The following is a 15950-nucleotide window of genomic DNA, read 5'->3' as shown; positions in this document are numbered from 1 at the left end:
TGTATTTCACATATACAAGGTAGTGCAAGTATCACTGAGTCTGTCATGCAGACAGGGGGCCCCAAAAACATTCCTTTAGTCGGGGCCATTGTGGCCTGGCTACACCAGGGCTGAGGTGACGTAACATTTTCTGCTGCACTTGGCCCACTTGCTGTTTCTGACAGAAATGGCTTTGCTTCCCAAAACAGTGCACAAGAAACAGTGGGAGTGTGGTATGAATTACAACTTTTGAGGACAAGTAACAGCAGTAGATAGCAGTGCAGTATGGGTTGCGCAAATGATCAGTGAGTTTGACGTTCAGTCAAACAGCTAATGCACATGAGGCGAATGGAAAGATAAACAGCCTTAAGTAAGGACAATTAATGTTTTACCCCCACTGTCAATAACGTCACACCGTTTCTGACTGACCCAGACACTCAGACATGTCATTGACATGTACTTATCGGGACATGATGGGGCCGCAAACAAATCTTGAGAAACAGTCACAGATGTTTACGTGTGAGTGAGAAGAAGTCAGTGTGTGATTGGTTCTGTGTGTTTGAGCGACCCCTGTCCTTACGTCACCTTCTGCCAACAGAGACAAAAACCTGCCAGAAAAGCAACAACAAGTTAACATTAAGAAAGGAACACCATGTTGTTTCTAACTGAGGCTCACATTTTTACAGGCAGTGTTGATTAAGGATAACTGTATAATCAAGTAACAAGCATTCACAGCATCAGTGTTTTGAGACAGTTTGCAGTCTCCTGTTCATGGGTGATCATGCATTTGAGGCTATTGTTATGAGACTGTTGCTGTGAATGAACAAACTCAGGTGGTCCCACAGGAAGGCGGGTGGGGGGGTAATAGATGAACAGCTATGATTCAACATGCTCACAGTCTTGTTTGTCCGTGTCACCTGGTTCTTGAGAATAAAAGCACAGTAGTCTATTGACCTTCTTTAGACAAGGATCACAAAGAAGCATTTGTCTTGTTGTGTAATCAAACCCAGCTCCTTTCAGCTCTTTTTAGTTGTTTATTGAATGAGGGAGTTTTCCCTCTAATTCTGCCATCCAAACAATTTTATGCAGGAACGATGCAGGGGATTAAAAGTATCAAAATTGATCGAAAGGGTCAGACCCTGTGCAACTTGGTTGCCATAAAGTAACAACTCAGAGATTGAATAGTGCTGTATCATTCACAGGCCAACTTGGTTGACTGTGTAAATAGATCTTATGCAAGTGTAAAATAAAAGCATAAAGTTAGGTTTTTATTCGCCTGAATAGGAATAAACCCATACAATGAGAATTGTCAGATTCCCTCCATTATTTGCATTTGTGTGTTAGTTTTCTTAATATTTGGCATCAAATAGCATGAGGTATTGTACTAACAGCAGCAGAAGAACTGGACGTGACCTAATAATATGACAGGCACAGTAATACAGCAGTACTAATGTATGGGGCTTTTTTCATAGCAGGCATTTAGACAAGCATCAGTAGGAAAGCACAGGTGTGAATAATCACATTAACAACGGCTGAGTTCAGTTTAGCTTGCTCAGGTCCAGAGTGCATATTAGCCCCTGTCATACAGTACTGACTAAAATAAACTGAACACAGCCATCAATAATTTTATCTGTGACACCTGCACATGTTCTGATTTGTGTCTAGAGTTTAGTAGTCTCTTTCTACTATTTTATTACTGCAGCCTGTAACATCCATTTTTTTTAATCTACAAACTGGAAGGATTTTATTTGGAACATTGCTAAATGTAAGTATTTTCTTAATTAATAATATTTTAAAACCATTTTAATACATACACTTGTCTATGTCTGTGTGAGGCATTAATGTGGAATATAAAAATTATACTTGCTTACTATGGAATACAATACCCCAGAATGTCACCAAAAAGACTCTTAAAATCCTCCAAAAATTAATGCACTATACTCAATTAGAAGCAAGATATTTTTTCATTTTAAACAACGTCATGACTTAGGGTTTTGGACAGGATGTTATTTTCCTAGGCTTGCGGTTGTTGAGTTCTGCTTTATGCAATTGTACATAGTGTGTGACTTTTGATATAATGTCAAAATAATATATTACTTGTTCATAACAGTAAATTGTAGTCCATTTTAAACTTACGTGTAATGGTATTCAGCGTGTCATTTATTTTAAGTGTGTGTAAATATTTGTTATTTTAGGAGGACGGTTGATAAATATTTTATTAGTACACTGAGCTCTTTAAATGGTGCCGCTCCCTGCGTGGTGAAATCTCCTCTTCTGTGATTGGTTAAGAGCAGGGGCGGGGGTGTGTCGATTGCGTCATATCAGGGACGGATGGATGGTGGATTATAGGAGGGAGAGAGAGACAGAGAGAGAGAGAGAGAGAGAGAGAGATTAACTAACAGGGAGTAGGAAGCAGGCGCAGAAGCAAAACCCTGTATCCACCACTCGCAGACGGACGGAGTCAGCTGCTAGCTTCCTTAGCTCTTTAGATAGTTAGCACTTAGCTCCAGAGTCAGAACACCTTTATAACACAGGAGCAAGAGAGTGAGTGAGAGAGGCAGCGTGAGCGCGTGTATGTGTGTGCGTCGACGTGTGCGCCCGCTACACAAGTGACTTCTTTCCTTCTGTTTGCGTGTGCAAGAGTGAGTGTGTGCGCGCGAACGAGTGCGTGTGCGCGCACGAGTGCGTGTACCCACATAAACCAAGCTCTGTCCCTTTTCCTCCTCTAAGCAGGAGCAGCCAGTCTCTGCCTCTCTGTGTGTCTGCGTGTTTAGGGTTAGCAAGGAAAGTAGCAAACGTACACACACCCACACAGATAAACTGTAAGAGTCGACTGTAACGCTCGGTGTCCGGTTACTGACAGCAGAAGTCCCATCATTTACTGATACGGACACGCCAGCAGCATGTGAGTACTGACCGACAACGTGTGCGTGTGTGTGAGAGAGCCATGTGTATGCGTGTCATTGAGTGCGTTTTAGCTCAAACGAAACCATGGTTTTGTTAAAGGCTTTTTCTAAATACATTTGTATTAACAAAAAATGCCAGTGAAGTCCGCAGCTACTGCTTAAACACATTTTAATCCCCAAAACGTATACAGAAATCTTAACAGACGCCTTGTATCACACACTTATGTGTAGCCTACGGTAAGTCCTAATAGTCGGTAATTGTAAAACATTTATAAAAGTCATTTATTGGCTGTGGTAATGATAAAGGTAAAAAGTGCCCTTTATTATCATGTAAATATACTAGTTTGGCAAAATCAAAAGAGAAGTGCATTGGTATCAAAAGTTTTTTACTATTTCTTAAACAACTCCAATGCATTTGTTTATAGATAATGGTTGATGGTAAACAAAGCTACTGTTTTTTCCACAAGTTGTCAGAATAAACTTTGCTAGTAAATACAATTTTTGTAATCATTTTTTTCCACAATTAAATCTTTCAACTGATTCTACCTTTGCTTGTATGTTCCGGTGCAGGAACAGAAAGTTTCACTGTTGCTAAAAACAGCTGATTTCTTCTAGAAGTTGTCAGAGCAAAATAGTAATAATAACAAAACAGATTGTGTGGCTCACTGCCTCGTGAAGTTTATTACTCATGACTTTGCTTGTGATGACATTTTGTATGTTTAGAATAGATTTATATAAATAACTCACTTACTTGGTAAAGTCATAATATTCAGCTCTGTATTGCTGCCCAGTGTCAACCTACTCTTAGAGAGACAAACATGTAATAATAGAGAATAAAGAAATAGAGATGGAAGGAATAAACACTTAGACAATTTGCAATAAGAGGTTAATGAGTGGAGTTGATAAATACATTATTTTACTATTTTTGTTGTTGTGAATGTCAAACTAGACTCCTATCCTATTTTTGTTGTTGTGAATGTCAAACTATAATCCTATTTGGTTGGTTTGCTCCTGTGGTATCCTCATCACATAAAAAATAATTAATTAGTTTATTTCACTCTGACATTTTTCACATTTTTCTCTATTTATGGGTCAAAACTTAATAGTTGATTCAATAAGAAAATGACAGCAAGCTCAATAGATCTCACATTGTTGTTTGCATTATCTAACTCAAGGTCTTATATTTCACAACATAACATTTTCATAGTAGCTCACATTTTATATCGGTGGCAATGGAGCTGGTACCTGACGTTAGTGTGTGTTTGTATTATGTTGCCTGCTGCTCAGACTGAGTCTGTTTTCTCCCAGAGTTAAAGCCCTGGGTTATGTTGTGTATTGTGCCTCGTGAAATCAATAGTAATTCTGTGGAAATGTCTGTGCAAAATCTGACACATGCAAATTGTTTCATTGACTTTTCATATAAGGGGCAAACAAAGTTAATAACTAATGAACAGCTGTTTTTATACTCAGAAAATCTCTGTATTGCAAAGTCTGTTATCTGACCTTTGAACCTGTCCTCAAAGCAGCCTTTAGTCAACAGCAATACTGTTCATGCAGAACATCTGCCCCATCCTCAGAATGAGGCACGACCTGTACAGTGATCAGAGACAGAGGAAAGTTATTATCCTGTGCACAAATGCTGGTTTATTTCTAATAAACCAGCAAGAATGTACTCAGAAATCTGCAGGCACCAAAAAGCCTTAGTCTGTATTTAAGGCTTCAAAAGAAGACTGTGTCACTCTTTCACCTTCATGTAATACCAAGGTTATTGAAAATGGGCAAGGTATTGTAGACAAATCCATTAGTCTTTGATGAAAATGTTTTACTGACACACACTGCCATTTTTCATGAGTATTTATCCTTAAACCTCAAATATTTTTACTCAAAACACAGAAGGCAAAGTGACAAGATGAGCAGTAGTCAATGGACACGCAGTCCATGCTGTTTTATTATTGTACTGCAGTAAAAACCCATTACCTATGTAGGTACCTCAGTTCCAAATGTTGCTAGTCAGATATTCTTACATGCTGCATAGGTTTGGCTAAGTTGTTAGCATTCCATCCACTAAAGGGCAGTGCTGAGTTCTATGTATGTAGTTCTGTATATGGAATGTATAGGATTTTGCATGGGGTTTGCAAAAGAAAAATTAATTACAATTTCAATATTTTACTTGTGCCACAAGGATATATTTTGTATAGATTCCCTTGGCCAATTCCAATGGGAATGGCTGTCATTCAGGAATAACAGTACTTACACAGTACACAGTAAAGCTGTGAATGTGTTGCTCAATAAAAGTTCTATGGACAAAAAAGAAGTTTGTGAACCACTGTTGTACATTATAACTGCACATTAAATTGGTATTATAGTAGTATAGTATAGTATAGTATCACTGTACTTGCTTTTTATATGTAGAAAAAGTACTACATATAACCTCACACCAATAAAACAATCTTGTATTTCTCCAACATACTGTTTAGAATTTTCCACAATGGCAGCCTGTAGCTGTGGGAGGCTGCAGCATCATGTTGACACAGCTGGTGAAGACCTGAGTGACAGTCAGTGAAAGTGAGGAGTGAGGAAAGTGAGGAGTCCAACAAATTTTCAAGAAGGTGTTTAGGTGAAACAAATTTTCACCTAAACTGTGTTTAGTTGGGATGGTTACATATTACATATGGGCTTATTTATGGTTATTTTATCATAGATGTAGAATAATAATTATCTTATCAAGGTCTTGTTGTGGTTTATTTGTTTTTGGACACGTTTCACAGGCTGCTTGAGACATTGTTCACTGTTGTTGTTTGTTACACCCAGTGGGAAAGAAAGCCAGCATTAAAGACAACAACAAAACAAAGTATGCACATGTGTATCAATTGGGTTCAAGATGTTTTACCTCTTGTTCACTGTGAAAATAGTAATAGTGGAAATAATGTATTTTCACAGTGGTTAGCACGTCTGCCTCGGAAGCAGAGAGTCCTTGGTTTGATTCCCAAAGGGGCCTCATGCTTGATTGTTAATCCTCATCCCGTAAATCACTAAGGGTTAAAAGTGTCTGCTAAATGTGTAAATGTAATGAAAAGTTCTAGATCTTTCTCTGTCTGTCAGCATCCATACAATTATTTGATGGTTTGCTTTGTTTCTGTTATTCTTTATTCATACCCTCAGAAATCATTTGTTCTTCACACCATGATGAAACAATTGGGGCAAAGTTGAAGAACATTATGTGTGTTTCTGTGTCACATTACCGACCCTCTGTGTGGGTGGGTGTGTGCGCATCACAACAGAGCAGAACTTTGAACATCAAGAAGTTAATCACTGAACCAGAATACAGCTGATAAAGAACAAGTTCTCAATGGCTTATACTCTGCTTTTACATTATGTAGTTTAAGGGTTTGTGTTGAACATTATCCATCTGAACTTATAAGCTCAGACATCTTGTAAATTAATAGGTTTGTGATACTTTTAGAGTTGAACAATATTTCAAATAGTTAACTGCATTTTCTTCCATTAGAGTTGAACAATATTTCAAATAGTTTGCATTTTCTTCCTGATAGAGACTGAAATGTTGATTTGGTATAAACACATTTTCTAAATCCAACTTCAGTGTTAAATTAAATTGGTGAAAAATGCCAGGAATGGGAATAAATAAACAATTAAAAATGTATCTTTAGTTTATGAGAAGTTTAAATGATTAGTTACCTGATAATACTTGGCTTTTAGGTCTGACCAAAACCAGTTGTAACAAAGACAGCCATTGTGAAGTGTGATCTCTGTGTTCCCAGAGCCATGTAAGAAATAGATGAAACAGTTGAAATAGTCCTCTTTGAATAGTCTCATTTTTATTTGTTTTATTCAGGTGTTCAGCACCAGGATATGAGCAACCCACTGAAATTTGATGCCACATTTACATCATGTTGTAAAATTCCATTTGTTTTTTGTTTTCTCTTCAAGGGATTCCCCATCAGTGATATTATTGCAGGAACCACGGCTTCTACATTTAGTAATGGGGAAGTGTTGCCAAGAATATAAGCTTCGCTAACACTGTGCTGACTCATTGACTGCAGTTCACTGGCATTAAAGTTGCTGGGATCACTGTATGAGTTCTCATGGGCGAGCAGCTGTTGTTAAGACCTATATATCCTAGCACAATGAAAAACATCTAATAGAGGGAACCACCACGCGTCTTTGAGGGAGGGTGAATTTTGTCAACTTTAAAATTGTTCTTTTTTATTTTATTTTATTTTTTTATCAAATGTCTTATTTAGGGGCAGCATTAGACTTCATACATATCAACCAGTAGTCATATACCTATACTATATATATACTACGTATATATACCTATATATTGAACAAGTGTTTTATAATCCACTCTGTCTCTGTTGTTTTGCTGCTTCCTCAGGGATGCACCTGTATCAGTCTGGATGGTTCATTCAAATACTCTAACTCAGGGCTCACCAACGTTTTTTGAAACAGACTGAGAGGTCCTTCAAGGGCACTTAGTAATACAAAGATCTACTTGTTTAATACAGACTTCCTGAACAATGTAATATTAACCAGTTCTGGGACATACAATAGTAGACACTCTTCTTACCAACCTCATTGAACCCATTTGAATATCATTGCCAGTGTAACTGATTCAAAAAGCACAGTAACAGTACAACTTCTGATGCTTGTTGACTAGTTTTATTCTCAGAACATACCCCGCAGGCACCTTAGGTGGTCCACGGGGGCTACCAGGTGCCCCTGGGCACCACGTTGGTGACCCCTGATCTAAGAACATGCCAGTCCAGTGACCTAACAGTGTTTACTTTATTTAGGTAGATCAACTTAGCACTGACCATGCTAATGTCTCTTCTCAGTTTATCAGCAAAATGGATAGATGAGTCTCCCCATCAAGTGACGTTTTTATTGATATATATTTAAATAACATTTTGTGTGGAAACGTGGAAACTCAGAAATACAACTGAAGGAAAGAAGGATTATTAGTTTATATATGCTGCATATATAGACAACCCCATTAGACAGGACTGTCACTGACAATGCTTTTTGTTTAGTTTTCTCCTCATTCCGTGTACATAATACAATAAATAAGTATTTTTTTCTAGGGATGGCCTTGGCTTCTTAGTTGTTTCCTTTCATCATTTTGGACAATTGTGTTCTTTAAACTTTAGAGGAATGTTTGGAGGAATTCCCATGTGTGTTTCTGAAGTACTGTGCCTAATTCACAAAGCAGGAACTGTTAGGACCTGGTTGAGTGAGTTTGGTTTGGAGGTTGAATGGCCCACTCAGCACCTCTGATCTCTATTCCATCGAACACCTTATTTATGAACAAAAAAGCCAGACTTGGAGTCTCTTATTTAACATCTTTCCACACGCACACGCACACACGCACACACACACACACACACACACAAATCAAATCTTCTTTAGTAAAGCAGAAGCTGTTCTAGCTAGGAAGGGGTTGGTGGGACATCTGCCAGGGCTCACTTTTTGGGTAGAAATCTGGTACTTCAAGCATTTGATAAAGTAGTGTCTGTATATTTTTTTAAATTTATACATTTAACTATTCAGCCAAATAGTCAACACAGGGAGAGATTCCTTGTGGTGGAGTCGGTAATAAAATTCAGTTTAGTTACTGCAAATAAACATTTTGTTGATAATTTCTCACCTTAAATGTGGGAAAAGAACTTGTTGCTCTCTGTATTGTTCTCTGTATTGTTCAACAGAAAGTAGACAAACTGGCCCCATGACAATGAGGTGCCAAAGCCATAATTATCCCTAAAATGTCCCCACTGTAGCTGCAGTGCTTCCACCATGTGGGATTTCATTTTTACCATGACTCAGTCTGCAGTTTGCTTCGCTGCCTCATAGAATTGTGATTTATAAAACCAGGAAACAATCTGTGAGGCATTCTTTGTTGTTGGTCTTCGTGTCAGTTCATGTCAGGACAGGAAGAGGGAGGACGACAGGAGGAATGGGAAGCAAAGTCACAGACCTTTTTTTACTATTTATGTTAAAAAGGACAGCATAGGTAGACAGAAAATGACAATGTGTAACAAGACACTAAACACAAAACACTAACAAGACATTTAAAGTAGAATGTTCTGACATTATTGCCATGTCCATGACTCATGCGCTCATCCTCCACAACAGTATGGATAATCATTATTGATACAGCAACTTTTCCACATTTAAAAAACATTTGATAATTTTTGTTTTAGGTAAAATAGAATTTAATAATGTCTATTTAGGCTCATGAAGTAAAAATTAGCTTAGTCATCATGGCTTCTCTGTTGCTAGCAGAACATGCTAATGTTCTTCATCCTCCTAATAAAGGTCTGTCTATTAATTTGTCCAGCAAGCCGGTCTCCTATTGTCTGCCGGTCTTCTGTATAATAGAACATTGCTACTAATCACACAAAGTCTGGAAGGCTTGGCTGGAACCGAAAGAAGTAGTAGAACCCTACTTTATTTTCCTTCACACAAAAAGACACACGTATAGGAAGTAAATCTACATTTTCAGTGTAAAAGCACACCTTGTTCTGATAATTACTGCCATTTTCATGATGTTTAACCTCTTCATACCACTCCATTAGGAGCTCTTGTTCAGCGTCGTATGAAGCAGTGACTGTTATCCATTTTAACATCGGTGATTCTGTGAACGATTCTGACGTCTATTCAAGAATGCCGTGAATACAGAGCCGTGCCTTTTCATCCTGGCTCAGCGTATGTGCAACCAATTAAGCTGAGATTGGTGAAAAAGAATAGGTCAAAGTGGGCTACCTCAGTTATCCTGGATGTCGTTATTCTACATTCGTGCAATGCCCCCTAGATTTGTTTAATCCCTTTATGTTTAATTTGGTTCACTATTATTATAGTGTTCTTATTGTGTACTGTTCATTAGAGCAACTTTAACTTTCAATAATAACTTCAGCTGTAAATTATTCTAGGTTATACTTTGTTTAATGTTTACATTTTTGTTTTATTTGACATTTAAACAGTATTTATTCCTTTTGTCAATACTACTACTACTACTATTATTATTATTAATAATAATAATAATAATAATAATAATAATAATAATAATAATAATAATAATAATACCTTTTTTATACTTCTGAAAGTCTCTTAGTTACTAGCTCTTATTTTATAAACAAAAAGCCTTGGGTCACACAAAGGCTGGTATGTTGATCAGTACTGGCCTAATACTGGCAACAATGTGCATCTCAACAAAGTAGAGCATGGACCAGAGCAGCAAAAACCTGGCAGGAAGACAATAATGGACAAAGGTTTTAGCACAAGTATTTTCAAGCCAAACATTGTACTTTTGTTCAGATAGCAGTGCTTATTAATCATAGATGAAAGTTTTAGTTGTTGTCCAGCTCTTATGATGGTAACACCAACATACTTTATATATTACAACATAAATAACTGTAGTGAGTAAATACACACCACAGGTTAAGGTAGATCATCAGCTGTTAGCTATGGCTAAGATCATTCCAGTACACAATAGTTTGAGTTGGACAACAACTTGTAGTAGTATCTATAAGTCCTACCAGAGTTTGGGCAAGCATGTAAACTACTTCACCAACTGTGTTATTGGCACAGTATTTATACAATGACTGGTACAACTTCTCTACTAGTGTAGCAAGTATTCAGAGATGCTTTTTTGTTACTCAGAGCTAAACAGGATAGCCCCTTTTGCGTCTCTCTTTCTGGTTTGCTTTGTTTCCTCTGTTGTACTCTTGCCTTGAGAAACTGTATCTGTTTCACTGTGACGCTGTGGCTTTTGTGTGGATAGTGTACAGTTTCATCCTGAGCTCACCCTCAGAGAGTCTGCTAATGTCCATTCATTGGTGTCCTGAGTGTTTGCAGTCATGTTTCTTTGTCATATACAGGATGGCAATACCTTTCAAAACAATGGCATATTTAAAATAATTAGACATTCTTTATGTCTATAGCCTAAATCCATAGTTGATTCACAAAGTGCTTAATATGTAGCTTGGTCCATGATCAATGCCTTTTGAGAATTTAGCTCTTAGGAAGGACCCAGCTCTGAAGCACAAACACAAATGTGTAGTACCTAAGAAACAGCAGAAATCCGTTTGAGCAAAAGTAAAGTAAGCAGAGAAGTAACTGTTCTGACTAAAGTAGAGAAAACAGCATAACTGCTACCTGAGTAATTGCTGAATTAATGTTGCTAGAAAAACAACTCCAATATTTATGTAGTAATTTTCACCACCAGAAGGTGGAGACACAATACTGACTCATGTTCAGTCTCACACAAGGATCCTCTGACCTTGGTGCTTTGCTAACCAGCCTTTGAAAATATTCCAAAAAGCATTTGTCTTAAATATTTGGCCTCAAACTTTGGGCCTAAATAAATAGGCGTATGGTCTTAAGAATGGTTTCATTGAATTGCACAATTGGTACAGTTGTCTATGCAGAGGATTTTATTAGGAATTACCAAAACAGCAACGGTTAAAGTTTAAATTTTTTATTAGGAATTACCAAAACAGCAACACAGATAAATTAAGTTTAAATGAAGGGTGTAGAGTTAAATGGTTTAGGCATGTGCCAAATACGAGGTTAAATATTCAAAAATACAATTTTAGAATTGAAAAGATTGGTGCATTTAGTCGATAGCCCGTCCTTTTGGTTGTATTGATGTTATATGTCCACAAGGCGGCAGTAGAGCCCTGTCAGGAGGAAGTGCCACTGCCGTCTGCTCGGTATCCTCAGTTTGTTGTGTTGATCATTCCGTCACAGTGAATGAGCTGCTTCCCCCCAGATATCTACAGTTTCAGTAAGTTGTTTGTATCGTATTCTCAGTGGAGATGCAACTTAGTTCTGTGTGTTTTATTAAGAAAAACTGCTGTTTTTTCCCATTATGTAGTCGTCTTTTTGTTACCAATTCACCGTGAAAACAACCCCATGTGTAGCCTCGATTGTTGCTTAACATTAATGCCTGTTGGCAGATTTCAGTCAGCCAAAGAGCTTTTCCTGTTGGCAGTACTGCGTTTCATGTTAGAAATTAAAAGCAGTAGTTATGCTTTTATTTATATTTAAGCACAGTAAGGACCAATTATGTCAATTTGTTTGGTCCAATTAGTTTGGTTTGAATCATGTTTTATTTATTTTTTTTAGCAGCAGCTTCAAATCAGTGCTTTTGTGTTACATTTTAATTTCAAAAAATCACACCAGAGACACACCAGGAACTCCTCCTAAATTAGGCACACCTGCAGCTGATTGAATGCTAGTACAAACAGAGCTGGAGCTGATTGGTTCTTTCACCTTCAGTGTCCTTTTTGAAACTGCACACAGCTTCCACAAAGAGCCTCTGCGTGTATGTTTGTATCATTCTCTCTAATGTTTTCATTGTTTTAATGTTTATAAATTAAAAAATTGTGGTCACCAACAATTTATGAACTTTTTCTCCTTTAAAAAAAAGTTTTTTAATTTAATTTAATTTTTTAAATAAAAACGAACCACCATTGGAGTTTTTGTCTGTATCTTGTGCTCTCAGCCATCTTATTAGACAAACATCAAAGAGCAGATTAAAACTCTTAGCTTTTCAACACTAAAATCTTTCACAGCAGGAGAATACTTAAGCTTTTCCTTTAAATATCAGTGAAATCCAATTAAAATGTCTGAGAAACTGCTCTTGAAAGGTGCCCACCGACGGGGCTAAAGCTTAATAGAGCCTGACTCTTTATTAGATACAATCTCTCTAAACAGGACACGCATACACATAGACACCTCCTGCTAAGTCATCTGTAAGAATAATCATCATCTTTATAGTATAGGTCTTACCTCAAAAGGTGGAATTTAGCACAGTTGTGTCAGCTTTAAGTTCTTAATGTTTTTTAGTTATACATTTGTTATTTAAATATAAAACCATACTTGCCTTTTGCAATGGAATTGTAAGAAATTGAAGAATTTATTCAACTGATTGAACTACAATTAAATATTAGTTTTTTAAATGTAGGGTTTTATAATACATTTTACAATTTTCATCATATTAACTAGTGGAAATCCTGTTGGTTTTTCTGCAAAATTATTTTTGTTCATAACTTGTTGTTAGTTTATTGTTGCAGAAGAGAAGTTTTAAAAAAAAATCCTTTGGGGAAAAAAAATGACCAAAAAGTAAATCATTACCAGACTAATGTTGATGATTATTTCTCCATACAGTCACACACAGTGTGTATTAACATATGCAATGCAGGCAATCATTGCAGTGTATGAGGGTCACAGTGTCTGATTGAAATGTATTAGCCACATGTCACTCACTGTACATTAAAGAACATCACCTTGTCTCTTTCAGGATGTTGAAGTACGCTGCAGTGCGAGGTGGCCTCAGCCTATTGGCTGTGAGGCGTGCCTGTCTTCTTTCCCGCTCTGTCCACTCTGCCCCTCAGAGTGAGTACCGGCCAATCAAGAAGGTCATGGTGGCCAACAGAGGTAAGACCTACATTGTCATTCACACACAGTCACTATGTGACCCTGGTAAACCCTGGTACAGCTACCCCCTCCACTATAGAGGACAATTAAGATAATACTGTTAAATTTAGTTCCATGCATAATGTAGGAACAAAATTATGACATTTAAAATCTTCCTCAGGCAAAAGAACAAACACCCTTAATTTTTAATGACCACCGTTTAGTTTGCCTTGGCATCTTGTAATATTAAGCACACGTTGTATATGGGCGTGTGTTTTAGCTGTCTTTCGCCTTCCTCAATTCCTTATGTAACCAAATGCATTTCACATTCAGGGAACTTTTTAACATGTTGTGTTATATTAATGTTGATCTCATTTTCACATTCAGGAAACAAGTCTGAGATTATTCGCATTATAGGTCATACTGTATACTTGGTGATTCTCTAGTTCAGTGTTGGTGAAACTGTTGTCACTTCAGAGCGAATACATGGTGCAAAAAGATTGCGTTAGCCCATTTTCTTTTCATTATGCATTTGACCAGGTTAAGCAATAGGAATGTGTCTCTTGGATTATATTGTTGAAAGGTCAACAATATCAGAGTTTCACTAAAGAGAAAATATTTCTGTGTGAAAGAGAGTGAAATGGAAAGATAGTAATAGAGTAAGTGGTTTCCAGAGGCCTAACAGTCACTGGTCTGGGTATTATATGTATGTGGTGTAAACATCACTGATATGGTTGGGTAATACTTATAATCACTGCCCCCCTTATGTTAAAGCCCCTTGCTTTTCAGAAAGGCAGCAAATGGGCAATTACAATGAGCCTGTCAGCTGTTGTGTTTAACTTATAAGATACGTATATATAAAAGAACTTTCTTCCAAACCATTTGTAAGTTTGTAATATAAATAAAATAATTCGGTACACCAGCTGTTTAGTATGGTGTTTGTATTGAGCATGCAAATCCAAGTCCTGCAGATGCTTTAATCCAGGGGTGCATCAGTGCCATCATGACAAGTCAAATACTAACAATAATAAGGGAAACAAATAAAGCGGAGAAGGGCAAGGTGCTCCAGTGATGAGCTTTGCTTCACTTGTGACCCAGTGATGTCGGTTGTGAATGATCCGGTTCTTAGAGCTGGCTCTTTGAAGTGTCTGACGGAAGCTGGATTTGTTTGTTTTTCTCGTCTGTTTTTCTATAAAAGCTGCACATGTTGGTGAATATATATGTGGTGGTGTCTGTTTCCATGCTGAGAAGGAGGAGGATGAGGAATGTTACAGACACACAACACAGTAGTGTTGGGTCTGTTGCGTACGAAACAGCTTAGAGCCGTCTCTGTGATGTGACACCCTTTCCTAGTTCACAGACAACACAGCGCGTGCACACAGAAAGAAACAAGAGGGAGGGAGACGAGCGCTGAACAGAGAAAAGTTAGTGCTGCTGGAGAGGTGGAAAAATGAGTGAAAGCCAGAAACAGCACAATCTGGATGCTGATGAGTATCTGTGTTGCAGTGTAAATGGTGACAATAAGGTCATGACTGACAGTGCTGACATAGAAACAGTGTTGGAATAACTCGTGTAACGTTCATGTAACATGTCCGCAATGAGAGGCTTTCAGGTACCATCGTAAATGTGAGAATCTGACAATAAAGCTACTGATGAAGAGCTCTTGGACTGGTGCTGAGATGCTTAATCCTGAGGGTATTTTGACCAAGGCGTGTTACAGACCTTCCTTTAAGATGCCAAGTAACTGATTTAATAAGTAGGAAAAAGGGCATAATATGTCATGTTCAAAAAAGTATAGAAAATCCTGTCTTCCCATATTTGAGTTTGCTGTGTTGTTGTTGTTTTTTTTTGTTAGTTGCGTTGCCCTGTGGTGTAGACACTCCTCCTGGCTTCCAAATGCTGCAGCACAGTCACCTTCTGCTCCCGATGTTATATCTCACTGTCCTTCAGTCATGGAACAATTTGAGGCTTCCCTGTGTTGCTCGCTGCAGGCAGTGCTCTCTTCCCAATTAGGCAGCTCTTGGTCAGCCCCTGGTGGATGGCTGACTATTGGTGTTTTTTTTTTTAAAACATGTTATGTCCCTGACAATCATCCTAATTTAATTATGGCAGCCAAAATTGTGATCATGATTAAAATTCGATTAATCTGCAGCCCTAGGTCTTACTGTCACTCTCACTCGCTCTTATTGGTCGGATGTGATACCAACACCACATTACATCAAATTATTCACAGTGGAGTGCACCAGACTGTGTGTCTGTGTGATAAGCAGATATTGGACCCTTGCTTCTTTGTTTTAATAATATTTCCTTTAGCATTTCCTCTCATTTAAATTTAACAGTGCTTCTTCGCTCTCTCTCTCCCTCGCTCCCTAGCTCCCTCCCCCCTCTCTTCTTTTACCCTTTCTATGCCACTTCTTCTGCGACTCCTCCAGTGTTGATGCTGGACAACATAAGTGTTTTTGCAATTGTTTGGTCATAAATCAGTTTTATTCAGCATTATATTCTTTTGTTTGTTTATATTCTGGTTTTCTGCAGATGTCACTGTCCTACCTTGCTTTTTCTTTTTTGTTTAGAGTAGTTGTTCAGTGTTTGAACACTGTCCTCAACTTCAAGAGAGAACTGCACAGC

At 37.7% G+C, this 15950-nt stretch overlaps 1 protein-coding gene across 2 annotated transcripts in view; it reads left to right on the top strand.

Annotated features, from left to right (window-relative positions):
* Positions 1–2352: 2352 nt before the first annotated feature.
* The window catches only part of pcxb (pyruvate carboxylase b), a 236066-nt gene continuing 222468 nt past the window's right edge, over positions 2353–15950 (top strand). The window contains exons 1-2 of one of the 2 annotated variants that reach the window (XM_008318759.3): positions 2353–2884; positions 13207–13343. In XM_008318759.3, coding sequence (XP_008316981.1) covers positions 2883–2884; positions 13207–13343 — 139 coding nt within the window. In that variant the 5' untranslated portion in view covers positions 2353–2882. Of the gene's footprint in view, positions 2885–11465; positions 11689–13206; positions 13344–15950 lie in introns of those variants that run through there. The other variant, XM_008318767.3, reaches the window with a different exon arrangement.

This window comes from Cynoglossus semilaevis, chromosome 1 (assembly GCF_000523025.1).
Source record: "Cynoglossus semilaevis isolate Cse_v1.0 chromosome 1, Cse_v1.0, whole genome shotgun sequence".
NCBI classification, from domain to species: domain Eukaryota; kingdom Metazoa; phylum Chordata; class Actinopteri; order Pleuronectiformes; family Cynoglossidae; genus Cynoglossus; species Cynoglossus semilaevis.
The sequence above is the reverse complement of the archived record's forward strand: the minus strand, read 5'-3'. Positions and strand labels throughout refer to the sequence as shown.